We start from the raw sequence: 22,014 nt of genomic DNA, 5'->3' as shown, positions 1-22,014 counted from the left end.
TCTATTTAGCCTCGATGTGAATTCATTTTGGGACGATATGTCCTTTTCTGTGTTGTGTAAAAGCAGGAACGTCACATTTAGATACCCTAGTTTTATACACTTAATACAATCAGGGAAGGCAGTGTTGAGGTTCTCACGACCTAATGTCATGTTAATTCCGGTCGACGTTTATTTTGACTAGACAGGAGCTCACCGACACTGTAGCAACAGATGGAATTTGATAAATACCAATAATCTTTGTTTGGTTTATGTAGTGGTGACGAAATATCAGGGAAATCATAATAAACGTTGTATAATTCCATATATGGAATCATAATGTCATTTTTGCCTGATATGTACAATATATTGCAACTAAGAACACACATGCCCCCAAAATATTTAAGTATGCATTCTGTGTGTCATAAATATAACAGCCTCTTTGCATCACAGGATGTGGGTTCAGTTGTGGCAGATGTGTGTTAAATCACCAGGACATTGTTGTACTGAGATCAACAATGTTTAGCGGGAGTACCCCACAGTGAGAGAATATGACAGGTGTTCAGACATGTGACTTTCATGTTTCAGTGACGTTGTTTATCAGTACAAAGCTATAAATACAAAATGTCTCTATGCTGGTTAAATCTCTTATTCACTGTTATAATGTAATAGCTTAGGACAGTACCTGGAGCAAAAAAGCAAACTAGCTGCATTAATTTTAAAAAATGATATGAAACATTATATCCAAAAGTTTAGTTTGCATTGTTGGGGACACACAAATGAAGAGAAACGAAATAAACATTGAACTATTTAAAACAAAATACTTTTAATTCGGAGACTGTTTGCAGTCTACACCAATCTCTATCTCCGTGGTACATTTACCGACGTGCACCTGTCACATTCATCCAAGACTCCAACACTGCAACGGTGAGTTGTTGCATTTTTTATAGAGAACCATGGTCAAAACGCGCTCAGACTTTTAACAATATCTTCATGTCTCCACTGCTCAAAATAACACTACAACAATGAAGCTATTACTTTGTAGAGATCAATTAAGAAAACATATGGATAACTTTACCACTGTAGATATATCAATATCAACAGTATCATGTATACCACAATGATTGTGTCCACCTAATACCTCTTGTTCCTTGAAACAATAAGAAATGTTTCAGGAAGTCATTGTTGTAAAAAAATAATACTAGTTTTGTTTTCATAATATGTTTGTTTTCTCCTTTTATATTACGTAAATATTTAAACCGAAATGTGCAATATTCTCATTCAGGATTCGACTGATTTTGATAGAACCACAAGCAAAAGCCAATTTGTTTTATCTTCTGAGTTACACGTGCGCTTTATCACCGTTCAGGTTACTTACATCAACATGTAGGGGGCACGGGTGGCCCAGTGGTCTAAAGCGCCGCGATTCGCTGTGCAGAGTTGCGTCCCTTGGGCACGCCAGAAACCTATGATTTAGGGTTCGAATCCCGGTTCGCCCCGACTATGTTTCTAGGTTTGTCAGCACCATACCCGTGCTCGTGGGTTTCACCGAAGTGGTAAACGTATGAGACCTGCATCACTTCGGGATTTCCTCCCACATTAAGCTGACACACCGTGATATAACTGGAATAATGTTAAAAGCGGCGTTAAACCCAACTCACTCACTCACTCACTACTACAAACTTTCGTTGCGCCGTGTTGATCCTCTGGATCGATCATAATGGCTACATAATGATGTAAGAAAAATCTATTTCTGTTTTTCACGAGTATCCTTCAACTTTAAAACTATTCCGTTTTTATTAAACTTTAGTTGCTTCATTTTTCGGGTGTAATCTCCGGTCCAAGTTTTCGACGATACCCAAGGACATTGTTTACTCTTCCCGCGTGAACAAGATAACGTCACCATACCCTGGTGAGTGTTCTAAAGTTCACAGTAGTTAGTTATGTTGATAACATAGCTATGTTCTTCGTCCCTGTTCAGAGCTATTTGAGATGTTGAACGTTAGTTGAGCGTTACAGTTAGGACAGAAGTGAACAAAGTGAGAAATTTCCTGTCGAGCGTACAAACGTTTACGGATGGTTATAATTAATGTTGTTGATTATGACACGCATTGTAAAAATAGATCTACTGACACTGTGTGATTACTAGTGTAAACATAGCATACGACTACAAGTTGTCTAGCCACATGATTGACAACTTACTTCCGTGTTGCCAGAACATGGTACACGGTATTGTACAGCCAGTGATTGACCTAGATAGCAAAGAAATGTTAGGAGATAAATGTTCATTCATCTGGCATTTTGCGACCGAATGTTGATGTGGATTATCTTGGATTATCTTGCGAGCACAGTCATGCCAGTTTATTTCTAGTTTTGCTCATATCACATCGTATTTCATGGGAATTATAGGCCTAAATTGCCATGTTGTGTGGAGCGGTTAGAGGTCAAGGGTAAAGTTTCGTCAAAGTTATGTCGTTATGTTGTGTTTCAATGTTGTGCGAGCCAAATTAGCCTGTATGTAACAGCATTTGCCAATTTTCACGCTTGGATGTAGGGAAATACCTTGTTTGTATCGGTACAGTTATTTAAGGAAATAACTGTGGAATGAATGAATTTTAACAATGGTTATGCTCTGTATCAATATTGTGTTAGTCAAGTTAACCCGCAGTTAACACATATTGTGAGTTATGTATGGAAACACACTGTTGTGTCAAAGTTGTTCAGGGAAATAACTGTAGAATATGATATAGATACAGGTATTATCATCCGTTAAAGTCCGCTTCAAAATTGTCATGTATCATGTTTGCTATGTGGGTGGTGTTGCAACAAGTATTTAGGTCAATAACAGTTGCATGAACGGATGGTATAATATAAGTGGTGCAGGAGCACGAGGGGTACATGGAGCTTTATGCGTCCCGCGTTAGGTTTTATACCACGAGCCGGAGGTTTCATACCACGATCCAGAGAATCAACACGGGGCACAAGAAATTTTATAGCATGCCTCCTGGGTCCTGCATCGTCGGCTGCGACGTCAATGGTGTCAAGGTCACAGAGTATGGCCACGACCGCGAGCTGCAACTGCGGAGAACACTTTGATTTAGTGACAAGTCACGTTTTATGCGGGTGGAGGACGTCGTGTTTACAGGCATCGCGGATGGAGGACGTCGTGTTTACAGGCATCGCGGATGGAGGACGTCGTGTTTACAGGCACCGCGGGTGGAGGACGTCGTGTTTACAGGCATCGCGGATGGAGGACGTCGTGTTTACAGGCATCGCGGATGGAGGACGTCGTGTTTACAGGCATCGCGGATGGAGGACGTCGTGTTTAACAGGCATCGCGGATGGAGGACGTCGTGTTTACAGGCATCGCGGATGGAGGACGTCGTGTTTACAGGCATCGCGGATGGAGGACGTCGTGTTTAGAGGCATCGCGGGTGGAGGACGTCGTGGTTACAGGCATCGCGGATGGAGGACGTCGTGTTTACAGTCATCGCGGGTGGAGGACGTCGTGGTTACAGGCATCGCGGATGGAGGACGTCGTGTTTACAGGCATCGCGGGTGGAGGACGTCGTGTTTACAGGCATCGCGGGTGGAGGACGTCGTGTTTACAGGCATCGCGGGGAACGTTATGCAACGTTGTTCTACCATAACGACAACTGATATTTAATTCCTAACACACACCTTTGTTGTCAATTTAAGTTGACTAATTCAGTATTTTAAAGAATATAATATGTGAATCTGTGTCTGATGTTGTTATTTTAGACCCGTGAATATCTGGTTTAGAAATGATCTTCAGCAAGGGAAGGTAACATCGTATCCCAATTGAGATAGATAGATGCTCATGAGATCAGTCACTGAATTGACTGGTTCAGACTCGATTAATAAGAGACCGCCGTCGTGCAGCTGGAATAGTGCTGATTGCGGTGTTAAACAAAAAACAAACAAATGTTATTAAGCAGAGACTTGAATTTCTTCATACATAAACTTGTCCGTTTTGAAAAATGCTTTGAATAAAATATCATATCAGAGAGGAGATGCGCTTTTCCTGTGCATAACTTCAGCTGGTTTCAATTTTCACGATCAGTGGTGGCAGGTTTGTATAACCTGTGAGTGTCGTCGGTTGAGACACAGGGGTACTTTTAACATACAAACTGTCGTAGATATATCAACAGTCGAGTAACGTGACAATATAAGTGAGTAAGTGAGTGATTTGGGTTTAACGCCGCTTTTAACAGTATTTCAGTTATATAACGGCGTGTCAGCTTAATGTGGGAGGAAAGCCCTAAGTGATGCAGGTCTCAGACGTTTACCACTTCGGTGAAACCCACGAGCACGAGTATGGTGCTGACAAACCTAGAAACATAATCGGGGCGAACCGAGATTCGAACCCACAATTATAGATTTCTGGCGTGTCCAAGGGACGCAACTCTGCACAGCGAATCGCGGCGCCTTAGGCGACTGGGCCACCCGTGACCCCTGAAAATATAAGGCATCCCCCAATTGAATTGAAATTACATACATGCATGAAGTAAAGTGTATTGAGAAGATCAATATATCAACATAATCAACACTGAATCGACAATCATACCGCGAACGAGAATGACATCAGAGCCCCTCAAATTTGGGTGTGGTACAAAACTTGAGCTTTCAGAATAATGGACAATAGGCAGAGTACATAAACAATCACTCACGTTCAATAACAAGTCATTAGTAGCGTGTGTGACCACCAAATGCCTCAATACACGCAAAAACTCTTCGACGCACAGAAAAAGTCAGTCGTCTGATGAGGTCACGTGGGATTTGACGCCATTCCTCTTGGAGGGCCAAGATCAGTTCTTGCCGGTTGGCTGGAGAGTGTGGTCGTTGTCGAACACGACGATCCATCAAGTCCCAGAGGTGTTCTATGTCGGGTGAGCGTGCAGGCCACGGCAGGTCGTTGATAAATGACACCACGTGGCTGCTGTTGGAGAAATGGTAGGACAACTGGACGAAGAATGTTATCCATGTAACGCTGAGCTGTCAAGTTTCCGTCAACGATGACCAGCGGTGTCCTCTCCTGCCCACAGATCCCTCCCCACACCATGACACTCCCTCCACCATATGGTACGACCTCCTGCACGCACCACGCCGCCGTTCGTTCACCCCTTCGGCGGTTAAACACGTTGTCTTCCATCAGCCCTAAACATACAGAATTGACTTTCGTCAGTGAAGACAACCCTCTGCCAGTCACGTCGTTGCCAACGTCGTACAGTCCGGTCCCATCTAAATCGCAGACGACGATGTTGCGCTTTCAATAGCTGTCCTCTGTATGGTCTAAAAGCCCTGATTCCATGAGCCCTGAGTCTCCTGGCCACTGTCTGTCGACTAACCCTGTGACCTAAGGCATTTGTCGCCGATGACGTCACTGTCAGGAAGCGATTTCGGAGGTGCAAGGTACGCAAGTACCGGTCATTATGGGGCGTGTTCACCCTGGGTCTGCCTGTTCTTGGCCTGTCAGCGGTCCGCCCTGTCTGTCTGTAAGGTTGCATCAAGTTGGTAATGGCAACACGGGAGCAACCGAAGGTTCGTGCAATATGGCGTTGGTGGCTCCCATCTGTACCATACCCAAGGCTCGTTCACGTTGTTCGACTGTGAGTCGTGGCATTTCTTTTGTGTTTTTTATCACTGTGGATGTCTGACTTGCCGTTGCAATCGTTTTATACCCTTACCCACACGTGCATTTGCAGTTGTCCGTGGTGCACGTATTTTTCACTTTTTCGCGTGTTATCTATAACATGTAACAGACGATTAACATTTTCTGCATACACTATTTACATCGAAAAAAAAATTATGCTTTGTCTGAATTTTATATTTTCAGTTTACTATGGTACCAGTGTTTCCTGTACGATTAAAGATCAATCACATTTCATAACGACTAGAACCTGTGAATAGCAGTTGAATTCTTTCTTAATTCAACGCCCACAGAAGCTAAAGATATGTGTATACTCGACAAATATATTCTTGAAATTTACCTCTCACAGTAAACATGGACGCAAAGAAGAGAGTCGCCATTGTTGGGGCGGGCATTTCCGGTTTGGCAGCCATCAAGTCATCTTTGGAAGAAGGATTGGAGCCTGTGTGTTTCGAACAATATGACAACCTTGGTAAGTTAGTGCAAATATGTGAATGTGGATTCAAGTGTGGATATTGGAATGTGGGAATATGGGTTCAAATTTGTTTTAACCCCCTGGATGACACAAATGTCCCTCCTCTTCAATCCTCACTTTGAAGACGAAAACATTCAAAATATACTGGCGGCAAAAGTTGCAATACTGTGCTTCATGTGAAGTGTTGTAAATGTTATGTTATTCGTCTGATCAATGTTTTATCATGACAAATTCACTGACAAAACCCATACTTGATTTTGGGAGACAGAGCGACACGCCCTGAACGATGGGTGGTGTAACAACTCAATTAACAATGTCTACTTAGGATAGAGTTCCATAGAACTATCTCCCTTGTTCATCAGACAACTTTTAAATGCCACTTAAAAGAAGTTATCAATATCAATATCGCGTGACCATCATTTGCGTTGATACACGCGAGGCAGCGGTGGTGCATTGAAGACACCCATATGTGACTAGATGGTTGGGCCTTGGAGGAGTGTTACCAGCTGACTCTGGTCCATGAAGCGTGTTGCCACCCCATATCATTAAACATCCACCCTCAAACTAACGAACTAAACTGTTCTCCTGGACGCCCGTTGACCCTTTAACGACCATCAGAGCTGTCCAGATGAAACCTTGACTCATCTGTGAACAATTGGGCGTGAGCTGGACTTCGGGGCCGAATGTTGTGCTCCCTCAACCGGTTGCTAAGGTTCTGTCACTCACTGGTCTCAACAAAGTAATTGTCCGAGCTGTTAATGAGGCAGTTTGGTATTAATTCCTCAGATGCCACAACCGAATATGGTTGTCTTGTTCACGCGATGTCACATGTGTAAGACCGGCCCGTGGCAAGTCATGAGTGTTTCCTACTGTAAATAACGTCTCCTGTTTCGAGCACACCAACGGGGTGCATGGAGGTTGATTTTCAGCTAACTGTATCATTCGGTAATCGGTATTTACGGTTTAAGTGCAGCCACGAGTGAAAATATCTCACGAGATAAGAGAAACATGATATTTCACAAGACATATGAAATATCCAGTTTATTATATACTTTCTGTAAAGTTGTCAACCGGAAAATAAAATTATTTCATGACAAATGTAAAACCTTGAAATGTAAATTGTCCCTACCTATCGCATAAAAACTTTTCATCACACCCTGTAATTGCAGCTTAAACAAAATCTTAAAAAATATAAACAAAAGCAACAAATATATTTGAGGTTAGTAAAATGGATTTGGATATTATTAAATACAAAATCAACTTCAACCTAAACTAGCCTTGAAATCTACGAAACCGTTGTTAGAAAGTAAATAAAACACGCTGGTTAGGTAACAACAGGCACTTTGCGAAAAAAACAGCCTCGATTGACGAGTTAAATGTGAAATTTACAGTTCATAAGGAAACATTTTCAAGAGAATAGCAAAAGTCAAGAAGTGGTATTAAAGCCACAAATGACCATTTGACATTATTTTTTTATAAAGGGCAGATAATTTGCGGAGAGGAAACTGTGAAAGTGTTATGTTCGCTGCAGTGAATTAAGTGTTATGTTCACTGCAGTGAAAATATCACTTTTCACAACTTCAGAAAAGTCAGTGTTTCATGCTTATGCCCATTATATATAATAAAAGTGTAATTTACTCTGGCGATAAACATTATCTTTTAACATTTTCAGACATGTGGATGTTATTGAGTATTTGATGAGCGCAAAAGGTAAGCACATTTGAATCTCTGTCAGACGCCAGACACCCTCACATCTGACAGGTATATAATGTGTATCTCCAAATTAGAAAATGTTTATAAACGCATTGAATTGTTCAGGAGGTGTTTGGTACTACACGGAGGAATACAGGGAAGGTCAGGGCGCAAGAGCCTTTGACAATCTGACAACAAATATCAGCAAGGAGATGTTCAGCTTCAGTGACTTCCCCTACCCTTCCCACTTTCCGCCATTTCTTACGTGCAGTATGGTCCACGACTACCTCCAGAGCTACTGTGAGAATTTTGGACTCGGCAAACACATCCACCTCAACACCAAAGTCATCAACATCAGGAAGTCACCTGACTACAACGTTACAGGAAGATGGGAGGTAGAAACGGAGGAATCCCAGAAGACTCAAAGGGATATCTTTGATTTTGTCATGATCTGCTCAGGTTTCTACAAGAAGCCTCGATTCCCTGACGTTGAAAGAATGGATACTTTCAGAGGAAGCATTGAGCACTCCATGAAGTTCAAAGATGCTTCAAGATACGAGGGCATGAACGTACTTGTTGTTGGTGAGGAATGTGTGTTGCAATTGTAAAGCATATATATCAGTACGATCTTAGCACAAGATAATCATAGTCTATGGGATCTTGGAAGGGTCATTGTCGTACTGCCACTCTGTCGCCCTTTACAAAAACTAGCAAGATGTGTCAAAATTAACCAACGCATGACAATGCAACAATGCAACATTTTGACCATTTGTTGCATCATGCTTTGGTTAACAATGACACAGTTTTGGCTGTTTGTTATGGCAACAATGCTAAAATGCGACAATGTCCCTTCCATTGATTCCGTACCCATCGGTGATTCCCAGTACATCATGACCGTCGCTAGAGCCATCTTATAAGGGTCTGGTGGTTACACTGTGTGAGCATGTTGTTTTGAATACCAGCACGATCTTAACCTACAACATAATCAATCTTGAAATACTAGTATCCACTAGTATCTCGCTCTCACAAAATCAAGCAATAAGTATCAAAATTAACCGAAGCATCACAATGCAAGACAAGAGCGCGATATTTTTAACTTTTGTCGCATTGTTCGGTTTTGATTAATTATGACCCATTTTGATTGCTTTTGTGAGGGCGATGACAAAACAATTTTCCTTCTTGGATTCCTCACCCATTGGCTATTCCGGGGTGTCACCAGTACATCATGCCTGTTGCTGGAGCCATTTTATGAGGTTCTGGTGGTTACACTGTGTGAGCATGATGATGTACCACCGTGTTGGTTTACCTGGGTCAGACTCGATCATTTACAGACCAGGGTGATGTGGCATTACTATGACTGACTTCGGTTTAAAACAACATGCACTCTCTCAAAAATAAATCTTCATAACATGTTACTGTGAAGGTAGTTTGTTTGAATAATTAATCATGATAGAAATGCCGCTTGGTTCACGTACATGAGATCATACATGGAAAAATGGCTATAGTAATCGAAACCTTTGAAAATAGTTATTCTGTCTTTTTCCATGTTTTCAATTTTAAGGAAACTCAAATTCCTCTGGAGATTTGGCCGCTGAGTCTGCACGCTACGCACATCAGGTATGCTGTGTTCCAACGTAATGTAGTTAGTTATCCGCATGTGAAAAAAGGTTCCGTAAATTGTAATTATGGCTTTGCAGTCTCATAATTACTACAAATGTATTGTGTAATTAAGACTAAAGTATCTCATTATAATGACATAACATGTATTATTAGTATCTTTGACTGAAATATCTGCAATTAACATTTATCCTGAATAATTACGTCTTTGCTTTCTCGTAATTATCACATACAATATTAGAATTACAATAGTATTTCCTAAAAACGACTTATCATTGCACAATTCCGATTAAACACAGTTCCAGATCTAAAGCCTTGTTTACATGTAATGTAACCCTTCACTCCAGGGCGAAAATTTGCCTTTGAGGGTCAAATTATCTGTGGAGCTTTGCCCACTACGACATTTATACCCCTGAGTAGAAATTTTCCCAAGTTTACCCATCAGGGCAAAGATACCACAGTGGGCAGTGGATGAAAGCTTATTTCTTAAATTCTACACCAAGGTCATTTTATGATATCGTTTCACCACTTTTTAACAATGAGACTGTCCTGCCCAGATATCTAAATCTATACTTTACGCAAGATCTTGACTTGGCATTTCGAATACTTTCCCTGACTGATTGCGGCAAAATGCCATCAAAACCAAAGTAGCAAAGAGGGAATATGTGGTCTGATGATGGAACCATGTGTCTAATTTGGAAATGAAACTCTGACCAAATCCGGACACAGCTGGAAAGTGCATCCAAACCAGACACGGCTGCTGGAAAAGTCAACATGACAATGAAAGACAAGCGCTATGATAGAACAGCTATTGAATGCAAAGAACGAACCAAGAGGCAGTGCAGATATAAACGTAAAACCAGTGGCCAGTCATGGAACTACGCAAGGTGTATACTGAGATAAACAAAATATTGGATTCGAGACCTGCAACATCAGCTTGAATGATCATTTAAAGTCTGATCAGGCAACAGGGGCCATCAACCATTGACAATTCATCTGATAATGAGGATCAGGCCAACATTGAAGAAGATGACCCTCAACATGACAAGGAAGAAGATGACGATGGGCTGGATGTTGTCTGATAACACTGCTTCTCGAAGTGAGTGAGTGGGTATGGTTTAACGGCGCTTTTAGCAATATTCCAGCAATATCACGGCGGGGAACACCAGAAATGGGCTTCACATATTGTACCCATTTCGGGAAACGAACTCGGGTCTTCGGCGTGACGACGAACGCTTTAACCACTAGGCTACCCGACCACCCCTGCTTCTCGAAGTTGAAATGATGAGCATACTAATGATGCTGACAATGATGGAACAGGAGTACAGATAGGCTTGGACCAGGGAACTTTAAGAAACTGAAACAAAGGAAAGAAAAGAAAAAATCGATTAGAGAGATAAGACTCAAGTTGGTGATGGATTAATTGAATTAAATCAGAATTGGAGAGAAAATGCTTCAAACATGAAGCGAGCAATAGGGATGACGATTGTGAGAACTTGACAAAGAAGAAAAATAGCACTGCTGACAGAAAACACCTGTTGCTAATGTTGGAGATGGTTATGAACAGTCTACAGGAAATTTACTCCAAAGTCATCACGACAGTGTCAACTCCCTTAAAATTGATCCAGGGCATTGTGCATATCCCAACACTACTCACAGTACAAATGCGGGAATCTCTTCACAGGACATCACCAAGGATAGGTATAGGACATAATGTCTAGGGATCAGTCACACGATGTATTTGTTTTAATGAGGTAAGGGTACCACAATCCTCAAATAATTGAGCATCTTTCATGATTTCAAGAGTACACTCGCTTGTTCATCGTTTATGGATGTACTCGACTTTTATATGTCAATTTCAACACTTATGCGACGACGTCATTCTATTGTTTGAACCTCTATTACTTTTTAGGAATGGACAATTTGTTTGTCAAACCAACATTTAATTTAATTTGCACTTCACAGACAGAAGTATATTTTGCTAGGTTTAGACAAGTAAATGATTTCAAATTTTCTCAGAACATGTGTCGCCAATGGAGTTTGAACCCGTATTTAATTGTTTAATTGTTAATCAGATCTGCCGACATTTGGCAGTACGATGTGAAATTAATAATTAAATATTTTCAAATAATTGCCTAATTCTTCATGAATGCTTACAAAATAATATGTTTGTAATGTTTTGTTACAGCTGGTTACCTATAACAATGATTATATATAAAGCAATGAAATAACCTATTGACGAAAGAAACACAGATAAGACAAATATTCTTGATCAGAGCTCTATATTTCCTATTATCCACGTCAGCATGTATTTTCCACGTGCAAGCAATTGATAAAATGCCATTTTAGGACGCCACGAAATAATGAAGAGTCGTGTATTGCAAATATCAGCTGGCAGCGCAGCTTGGAGAACGTGCAACAGCAGCAGAGAACATATTCCTTGTGCATCAGTGTAAGAGTAGGGATGTGTTTAAGTAGGGAAATATCCTCGTCACTCACTTTAAGGAATGCAGGGTTACTCGGTCATTCCTCTCTACAGGAAACAGTTGACTTCATAAAACAAATTCAGTATCTGTTGTGATTTAAATTAAGTAAAGAACCAAATGAAAATGATTTATTGATGCACTTACATTCAGAATGCGCGGCAACACTGATGTACACTGACCCTTTTCACTAGATACTATTGGCAGCAAACTGGAGAGTAAGTGCTTTAAGTGTAGCTGCTCCACTGGTTGCCACAATGCCTGTGCAGCTCGCATGGTTGGTCAACAAGCAATGCAAGGACTTCTTTCAGCCAGTTGGCATCAAATTCTTAATTCTCAGTTTCGTGAAAATTTGCTCAGTGCTCCAGCAGGTGTAGTAAGTTTCAGGACAATGTTGACATCAACATCAATAGAGACGTCTCCATCATCTTTGAAACGGTCAAATGTGTTCTCACTGTCATATGTGCCCTGCTCAGCCTGTAGTTGAAGTAAGCTTGATCAGCTGACACGGTTGCTCTAAGGCTGTCTGGATAGAATGGTTCACCTAAGACCACAACAGGCATATCAACTTCACCAACAGGATTATCAACTGGTATTGTTCCAATCGTAGGATTGTGGGAGAACATGTCCTTGTCGTATTGTCGCGCTTTGATTTATCTTCCTTGCATCGTGACCAGGCCACCCAACATCTATTGTATGTCTGAAAAGACGTCAATTTTTTCCCCCTTATTGCAGGATGTAAAACGCAACATCGTTTTCTCCCTTCGCCCCCATTTGAAACCTTACTGCCACCAGGAAAGGTGGGAATATAAACATGGCTTTAGATTGACATTAAATACATTACATAGTGGGTGTAGGGATAGCGAAGTTGTTAAAGCATTCGCTCATCGCGCTGAAGATGCGGGTACAATTCCAAACATGGGCACAATGTATGAAGCGCATTTCTGGTGACCACATCACAATGTTGCTGGAATAATGCTAAAAGTAGTGTGAAACCATACTGACTCACCCATACTCACATGTACATTGTAACGTTCATAACGTTCAATTACACGTGAACAAATATTCAGTGACTTGGCTCAAAACTGAATCTCTTGTTTAATCTTTATGTAGGTGTATTACAGTGTGGGAGAAGGTATGTGGATGGTACCATCGTGTGTGAAAAACGGGATTCCATACGATTTAGTTCTTCTCAAGAGGTCCAACATGTGGAATGCTTCAAAGCTTTCAAGGATGACGGCAAACATGTGCAATGACCGACTTGATCATGTTCTTGGCGGACTAGGCCCGTCTACGCCCCCTTCAAGAAGCAGAGTAATGGTGAACGATAAAGTCCAGTATAATATCATGAGTGGAAGGATTAAAGTTGTCAAAAAACTCACTCGTCTTGGACCCCATGAAGCTGAATTTGACGATGGCACTATCCTCAAGAACTTGGATGCCATTTTATTTGCAACCGGATATCACCTCGCCATAGACTTCCTTCAGGAATCGTATAAAGAGGGTAAGAATGGTACAAGTATAACACGTATGTTAATACTTGAACCTGTGTACATGTCATCATAACTATAGCCAGCTTGTTGTCCTGTTGACCATGATCCTGGGTTGAAAAAGACATTGCCTCTCCTCCAAGAATAAAAAAGTATGTCTTGAAGCAGAGACCGTAAATTTCCTTCCATCTTTAATATTTCATCCCCTTTAGACGCGGATTATATATGCTATGTAAATCAAACATTTTGTTATTTTCACTTAATCACAGATACAAAATATGGTAAGTGTTTTTAATAGAAGAATAGTAACATATATACTGAACCGCAAAAGAAACGTCACCATGGATAGATATATGAGAAACCTTATTTGTCCAAACACTGTAAATATACTTTGAGACATATTAGAAAGATGAAATTGACAAAACTGATCATCAAGGTTGAAATGAATGTGTCAAATGTTCTATAAGTGAAACACAACACTAGTCTCTGAGAAAATGGCATCACAAGTCAGTATCTCGTGTGTCCGCCATGTGCATTGATGACTGCCGTGCAACGTCGATACATGGAATGGATGAGGCGGTTGATGAAGGCCATAGGCACTTGAGCCCACACTCTGAGGAACGCCTGACGCAGTTCAGCTGCAATTGTCGGCCTTGGTCGGACGTCATTCAGCCGTCTTTGAATCTCGTCCCACGGGTGCTTAATCGGATTTAAATCGGGACTGAGGGCATGGTTCTGATGTCATTCTGCTGGAGGAAGTCTCTTGTTGCTCTCGCAATGTGGGCACAGGCGTTATCATGCTGAAACTCGTGGTTGTGGCGACGTGTCAATGTCGTCTCAAGACTTGATCAATGTACCGAGCTGCTGTGACAACACTGCCTCTCCCTGGACCGATGTTCTGGAAGACCACAGGGCCGACCCTCTGTGCAAGACCAATTCCACCCCACACCATGATACTCGGACGACCCCACGAGTCTCTCTCAACAACACAAGCATCCGAATAACGTTCCCCTCGGCGTCGCCAGACTCTCTCACTCTCTGTCATCTGCTGTTGAGATACAGTAACGGCTCTCGTCTGAGAAGAGGACTCTTCTCCACTGCTGGTGGTGCCAATGCTGGTGCTGTGTTGCCCACTGAAGACGGTCCCGGTGATGACGTGGTGACAGAATGGGTCCTCAGTCTGGCCTGTGACAGTGGAGGAGTCTGCTCATCAATCGTCGACGCACAGTGTCCGCACTAATGTTTCGCTGGTGTGTCCCCATGGTCTGCAGTTTCCGCAGCAGTAACAAAGTGATTTTGAAGATGCTGTCGCACAATCTGACGATCCTGACGTCGGGGGGTGACCCTTGGTCTTCCACTACGTGGTCGGTCATCTGTAGTGTTGGTGGTCTGGTACCGTTGCTGGAGCCTGTATATGGTCCTTTCGTGGACTTGAAATGCATTGGCTACTTGACGGGCGGTTTGTCCAGCTTGCAATCTCCAAGGGCTTGGGGTCGCTGATTTGGCATGTGGTAGCAATTCAAAAACGAATGAATGTTATCCGATCTGAGTGGATTCTTGTAGGGCAAGAAATGGGGGAACGCAAGGGCATTTCAATTTGCAAGGAACTCATGTCCAACGGGTTACCATGGCCGTTGCTCTGATGCGTTTGGGCGATCGGTTTTATTGTTATTTGCTTTGTTTGTTTATCATCAAATTTCATTTTTCCGGGTCAAGGTAATGTAAAATTTTAGAAACTTTGACAAAAATTACCCAGATATTTAAATGACAACTTTTCATGCAATGTTACTTGGGGTGACGTTTCTTTTGCGGTTAGTATATTTGCAATGTTTAAATCTATTAATCACTGACAAAACTTTTGTGCAAATATTACAAGCCACCACTATGGTATACTCCCATCTGCAGATAATGGCAAGCTGAATCTGTACAAGATGATGTTCCCATTATGGCAACATCACACATTGTCGCTGGTCGGCTGTTTTGACAATGATGGTTCCTTTCCGCCAATAACTGAGCTACAGGGTCGTCTGGTCGCCAGGGTATTTGCTGGCTCTCACAGACTGCCTTCCTTGGAAGTCATGGCGGATGATGTGGAAAAGACAAATTCATTTGTTCTTCAGAGATTTGGGCGCTACAAATATCTGGTAGGTAATATATTTAAGTGATGTCACGTTAGCCAGACAAAAAAGACCTAAAACGGTTATTTTAAAAATATCCTGGTCGTGAGTAATTGAGTTAATACAACATATGTTCCCTTGTTAACCTGTTCACTGCACACATAACCATGACTTTGCCAATTGAACGTTTTCTGTAATTTCGAACCTGTCCTCATCACATTGAATTTATTTATGACCCAGTAAAATATATATTCTACCTTCCAGATGCCATGTATTATATATAGGGATGAACTGGCAGCGGAACTGGGTGTTGCCCCGTCCTGGTGGGACCTGATCAAGGCCGGACCCCGACTCGCCTACCTGTACTACTATGGGCCTGCCTTCCCCTATTACTACCGGCTGTGGGGGCCTCATCCGTGGCGTGGTGCTAGGGATGCCATCAACAATGCACTAGAACATGGTCACTATGCCAAGCAGGTGAGGCATGTCCAAGGACCGGACCTTGAGGGTTCCAGCTTCATGCTAAGATTCCTTATTGTGTCTGTCCTCGCTGTCTTGCTGGCTATGATGTACAATGGTTGAACTTATTCCTTTTAAAGATGCTCAACGTCACGACAAAGGACACCAAGAACTTAACACATTTATTCCAGATGATACTGAATATTTGCGCTCCATTCAGTGATCAGCTGACAAGGTTAGACAAAAGGACAAAATGACCATCCATTGAGGTTAAGCTGTCTGCCACAGAATTGAGATCATTTTTAGGATAGTGTGTCCTGTGTGTCATGATTAGCAACTGTCTGATCCCGTGTACCGGGTATGTATTTTAAAGAAAGGCTGGTATATGGTATAACCTGGTGTATAGTCATCATATCTTCTTTTTACAATATATTTACGTACGTTTCATGCAACTGAAAATATTGAAAGTCATCAAATTAGTACTGAATCTTTCAATTTGTTTGTTTCTTGTTTAACACTACACTCAGCAATATTCCAGCTGAATGACCGTGGTCTGTAAATGTTAATTTGGGCCGGACAATGCAGTGATTGAGCATTGATCGACGCAATTGGAATACCATGGCATGCGTCAACCAATTCAGCGAGCCTGCAATTGAGCCACTTTCTCTGACACCCAGTCTTGACCATTCGACCGCTAATTCCCCTAATAACGTCTTATTTCAAAATGATATAGATGACCATCTGAAAAATTTGGACAATTTTCGCAACGTTTATGATTTATTGTTATTAGATAAATACATATTTGGGTTTCCTTAATAAAGTGGATGTACATTTAGTTTTTTGTGGTTCAAAATATTCGCAGATGAACAGTTTACTGTAACCATACAGGTATCATACAGGTTACATATTGGTCGATTCCTAATTCTACTTATTCCACATGGACGCATACCTTTAGAGATACAATTTCCGCATGCAATATATATTGTTCTTGTGTTGATTTAAATATGTTTTCAAATGTCATTCAAATTCAAATGGTAGTTCGTGACTGATGTCGCCAAATATGTCCTTTTTATCCTTACTTTCTGATACAAATTCAGTTTTAACAATGTTGAAGAATATACCTTTTATATAGCTGTCACGGTATCATGTTTTTATTTCTTGAATCAGCTAGTTGCAATAACATTCCAGCTCAAGAACTGGGTTGTTTTATATTCTGCAACAAAAGTAGGGGCTACTCGGAACAATTTAAGCGATATTAGTTCCCAGTATTAGTTGTATGATAATAACGAACAAATTTGGAACACATTGCAACCGGTAGTGAAGTACAGCAAACGATCTTGAGGACGATAGGGGTCAGATGAGAAATTTCAAAGTTGACGTTTTAGGATCAGAAGCTCACAGTCATTCACTTCACGAAGTATATGCGTATGACGAGTCTCCCAATGGCGATTTGAGGGATGCGTGGTCGGTGGCCTATGACGTTGATGCACACGTCTGTATCATTTCCCAAACGTGTTCAATCACGGAAAGGTTTGGGCTCATTGCTGGCCATCAAATTCTATGTATGTTGTGCTGCTGCCGTTAATCATTGATGATTTGTGCACGGTGAGCACGGGCATTTTCGTCCTGAAAGACAAAACGTCGACCCACATACCTTGCAAAATGAACAACAAAGGGTGTCAGTATGTTGCCCCGATAGTACATTCCAGTGACCCTTCCTATAGAAGAAGAAGAAGTCTTTATTTGTACCAAGGCCACTGGCCCATATACAATACATACATTTGAAATAGTGTGGTACATGAAAAAAGGTAATGTCAGGTACAAATTTACAGGTTTACAGGCTTTTCATAATTACGTCTTCTTTCATAGCTGTAATACAGGTATTTACATAGTTTTCCAAGTAATTGTTCACACGAAGATGACAGTAGCGTTTTAAATTTATGCATATTTAGATTATGGCAAAATGTTGTTGGTAAGTACAGATGTCTAATATCGTTGTAATATTCACATTCTAAAGTAAAATGATATTCACTCTCTATACTTCACATATGGGGCAGAGTCCTAAACGTAAGTCAATATCAGCCCATCTACCTTCGTTTACCTTTAGTAGCCCGGCTCTAAGCCTTATCAAAACATTTCGATATTTTATTTCAGTAATAATGGAAAGGTATTTTTCTGGTTCCAGGAGACTTTTAAATTATTTATACAGAATTTACCTAGAACTAGCCTTGATAGTACTATTCCATGATTGGTAGAACATATTTATCAAAACGTTTATAAAACTATTCATGAATGATGGTTTGTCGCCAACAGCTTGACTGAGCCAAACTACTCCGAATCCGTGAGAAAATAATATGGAACGAATAGAAGAAGCATAGTTATGACGACCGCACTTGTCGTTATATACAAGCATATTATAAGATTTTCTTGGTATCCTATCTTCATCCATTTCAATCAGTTTTAGCCATTACTTTACAGAACGACACATAGCATTTACATGTAGTGGGTACCGACCGCATTCCCCATACACAATAGCATTTGGGGTTTGCAAACCAACGTTAAGAAACTTCTTACAAGCCATAATATGCACTTGTTCTATTTTTTCAAATCTGTCCAGCCCCATATTTCCGCACCATATAAAAGAATAGGTTGAATTTGAGTATCAAATATTTTAAAGAAAACTGAAGTGTCAACAAAACCAATCATCCGTAGATTGCGAAATATTTCCATTAAAGCTCGTTTACCCCTTGATGCTAGATCTGAAACACATTGGTTCATCTTTGATGTATATGAGAATACAATCCCAAGATATCTATAGGAGTTGGCGGAGAGGAGTCATCGCTCAGTCATCCTGATGCCACCCAACACCATAACCAACCCACTGCCAAATCATGAGGTTTCGGGATGACATTGGCTTACCGTTCATTTCGACATTGCCAAACACGAGCACGCCCATCAAGGAAGTAAAAAGTGACTCGGGACTTATCTGAAAACATGACACATGACCAGCGACCGTTTATACGTTGTGAACATCATTGACGTCTGTTCACTTGGCATTATGACGATTTGGAAGGATGGCACACAACGCACGGCCGTCGAGCATGGAGGTGAACTGCTTGAAGACGACCGTTAGCAGCAATTCGATTCGCCGTTTAAGCTTGATTTCGTAGAGCCTGGTTTCGGATCAATCGATCCTGTGCTCTTGTCACTAACCTGGGACGCACTGAACGGGCTCGATCGTCAACATTTTCGGGTTTGGCATATATCAACGTCGCTCTATGGCTGAAATAATGCTGATGCGACATTAAATTATTACTCACTCACTCACTGCTCACTGCTGCATCGCTAGTTCATACACTGATGAAATCAAGTAAATCGCATATTAATGTCCAAAGAAGGATTTTAATTAACGGTGGTAACCATAATTTGTTCCAAGCACCTACGGTATTCGGTAATAACATCAACAGTTGATATCATAAGTCCCAAGCACGAGAATCTGATTGCACACAAGTTCAGTAGCGTGTATGGCCACCATGTGCGTTGACAACTGCCACACAACGCCTCCGCATGGACCTTGTGATGCTTGTGAACACATGATTGGGAAGACGACGCCATTGTTGCTGCAAAATGGTGCCAAGATCTTGCAGATTCTGTGGTTGGTTCTGGAGAGTGCGCAGACTTCTGCCAAGAGCATCCCAGACGTGTTCGATTGGATTGAGGTCGGGAGAACTTGACGGCCAGTCCATGACGTTGACTCTTTTGCCACTATAGTGCTGTGCACATAATTTTGATCGATTCACCTGCACAAAAACGGGTGTTATCTGAAGACAATACGTGGCCATTACTGTTTAATACACAATAAGGGCCCACAATGATAACTGGTCCAAATGTTAAAATTCTAGGATGTTTGTCGTTGATTTGGAATTAACATTTATATTTCATGATCCTCTACTTTTCAAAGATAATATATATTATGTTCATGCTTCGCGCATGTGTTTATGCTTACATGCATATGAATTAGATTACAGAATACATAAACAAACGACATCCAATGTAGCGGTTGTATTCGAATAATACCTATAATCTAGAGGTTTTTTGACTCATTATACATTTTGCTTCCCAGTTCCGATTAAAACAGTTTCTGCATCCAGCAACATGCACATCTTATAAATTCTGCTTTCCTGTCCAACACCAATCCAGGAACATACATATGCATATTTTATTAATTCTGCTTCGCTGCTTTTCACTCCAAGACCAATCCAGGAACATTCACACTTTATAAATTCTTCTTCCCCTCATCCCTATCCCACACCAATCAGGAACATGTATTTTGAAAAAATTCTGCTTCCCCTCATCCCTGTCCAACACCAATCGAGGTTCATGTGCATTTTATGAATTCTACTTTCAAAACATGCACATTTAATAAATTCTTCTTTCCTGCCCGACACCAATCCAGGAACATGTACGTTTGATCAACACTGCTTCCCGGCTTCCCGGCTTCCATGTATTGTTTTATTTTCATTGACAAAGTCTTCCTTTATCAAACAACAACAGGTGCGAAGGTTGTTGTCACAACAACATGCCCAGAGGAAACGGAAAAGTATAACGGGGGAAATATATTAACTGGCAATGGGGGATCTTTTTTGTTCCAAAGTAAAATATAACCGACGTTCCATCCTGTAGCGTCCGGTATCGTTCCCGGATCAATGTCCACTGAGACAACTTGTGACATGTGGAGAAGGCGCCAAGTACGCTACCCTGTTGAACTGTACCTTCTTTCGAAAACGGTCGTTTACAACTGAATAGTTTTCTAACAAATATTTTTTTAGTGATTATTAGTTAAGAAAATAAACATTGGTTCAGTCGTCAAATGAAACGCGAATTGACACGAAGGGACATAGCGGGAAAAAACGCCATGAAAAACTGAACATTGATACCGCATTTTCTACGTCAGAAAAAAGCAAGGCATTCCGTCAGTCTGGGGTTACATATCACATAGATGAAATAATAAATACATTCATTATATTTATCAGCCTTTGTGTTATTTTCCACGACAAGTCCTTAACTATTACAGAAATGAAATCTTAAAAAATACTTTTTAAACTACCACGGACTTCATTGTAATACGACTGGAGATGTGCCTACAGTTGCAGCACATGGATATCTTTGACAGGCCTACCACTGGTCTATAATTATTCTGCATCCGTGCCTTTAGAAATAATTGAAGAAGAAATAACGTTCAGAATAAAACAACTGATTTTAAATGTTACTACCATATTAACATTTCCTCTTACACCTGAGGGGCGGTTGGGTAGCCTAGTGGTTAAAGCGTTCGCTCGTCACGCTGAAGACCCGTGTTCGATTCCTGACATGGGTACAATGTGTGATATTGCTGGAATATTGCTAAAAGCGGCGTAAAAACCATACCTACTCACTCACTCACTCTTACATCTGATGTCATTTTGTATTATTCGGATATTTTGTTTAGAAATCTACCACATAGAAATCTACCAAGCATATTTCAACCAATCAGTTACTCGGTTGCAATTTACATTCTGTCCTCACAGTTTGAAATTAAATATTTACTCATATTTTTCGGCCCCTTATAAATTGGTCCCATCGCTTTGAGTCATGGCAGATGTGAATTTATTGATCAATTTCTTCAAAATTCTGATTTACAACCACGAAAGATAGTAGTAAATACAACAAAAAGTGAGCCAGGCTCACTTATACCCCGACCTCGACTTCAACATAATCTAAGTTCAAAACATGACAAAAAGCAATATTTGCTCATAAAATCGACTTATCGAAATCACTTATCGATTGGCAGGAAATAGAAACCGTTTTTGGTTTTCTTGAGACAGCAGCAGGAAAAGTGATAGCAGAGAGCCCAGAGAGAGCAGCAGGGAAGGTGATAGCAGAGAGCCTAGAGAGGTCGCACAATGAGTCTCGGTAATTATGTTCTATATTTTAATTTGATGACTTCTTCTTTTATCTGTCAGTCAAGGCAACACTTTGAGGACCACAGATTGGC

The 22,014-nt window shown here is 41.0% G+C and overlaps 1 protein-coding gene across 4 annotated transcripts; it reads left to right on the top strand.

Moving 5' to 3' along the window:
* Positions 1-847: 847 nt before the first annotated feature.
* Positions 848-17,103, top strand: LOC125371548 (flavin-containing monooxygenase 5-like). 4 transcript variants are annotated; one of them, XM_048394073.1, is made up of 8 exons: positions 848-903; positions 1,787-1,888; positions 5,997-6,119; positions 7,941-8,396; positions 9,376-9,431; positions 13,028-13,418; positions 15,310-15,548; positions 15,786-17,103. In XM_048394073.1, the coding sequence occupies exons 3-8, from the start codon at positions 6,002-6,004 to the stop codon at positions 16,101-16,103; spliced, it is 1,578 nt and encodes a 525-aa protein (XP_048250030.1). In that variant the 5' UTR covers positions 848-903; positions 1,787-1,888; positions 5,997-6,001; the 3' UTR covers positions 16,104-17,103. The 4 variants fall into 4 exon arrangements, with proteins under 4 accessions (XP_048250030.1, XP_046375799.2, XP_046375800.2 ...); XM_046519843.2 differs by lacking the exon at positions 1,787-1,888 and having other exon boundaries at positions 854-903; XM_046519844.2 differs by lacking the exon at positions 848-903 and having other exon boundaries at positions 1,874-1,888; positions 8,086-8,396.
* The last annotated feature ends 4,911 nt before the right edge of the window (positions 17,104-22,014 follow it).

Source organism: Haliotis rufescens, unplaced genomic scaffold (assembly GCF_023055435.1).
Source record: "Haliotis rufescens isolate VD_foot unplaced genomic scaffold, xgHalRufe1.0.p SCAF_13, whole genome shotgun sequence".
NCBI lineage: Eukaryota > Metazoa > Mollusca > Gastropoda > Lepetellida > Haliotidae > Haliotis > Haliotis rufescens.
Note: the sequence above shows the minus strand (reverse complement) of the source record. Positions and strands in the feature narration are given on the sequence as shown.

What these genes read in the sequence shown, in the direction of transcription:
- LOC125371548 (XM_048394073.1), top strand. Translation starts at nt 6,002, where the DNA reads ATGGACGCAAAGAAGAGAGTCGCCATTGTTGGGGCGGGCATTTCCGGT. An exon ending in CTGCACGCTACGCACATCAG is followed by an intron (nt 9,432 to 13,027) that starts GTATGCTGTGTT and finishes ATCTTTATGTAG; the next exon opens with GTGTATTACAGTGTGGGAGA. An exon ending in TCAGGAATCGTATAAAGAGG is followed by an intron (nt 13,419 to 15,309) that starts GTAAGAATGGTA and finishes TCCCATCTGCAG; the next exon opens with ATAATGGCAAGCTGAATCTG.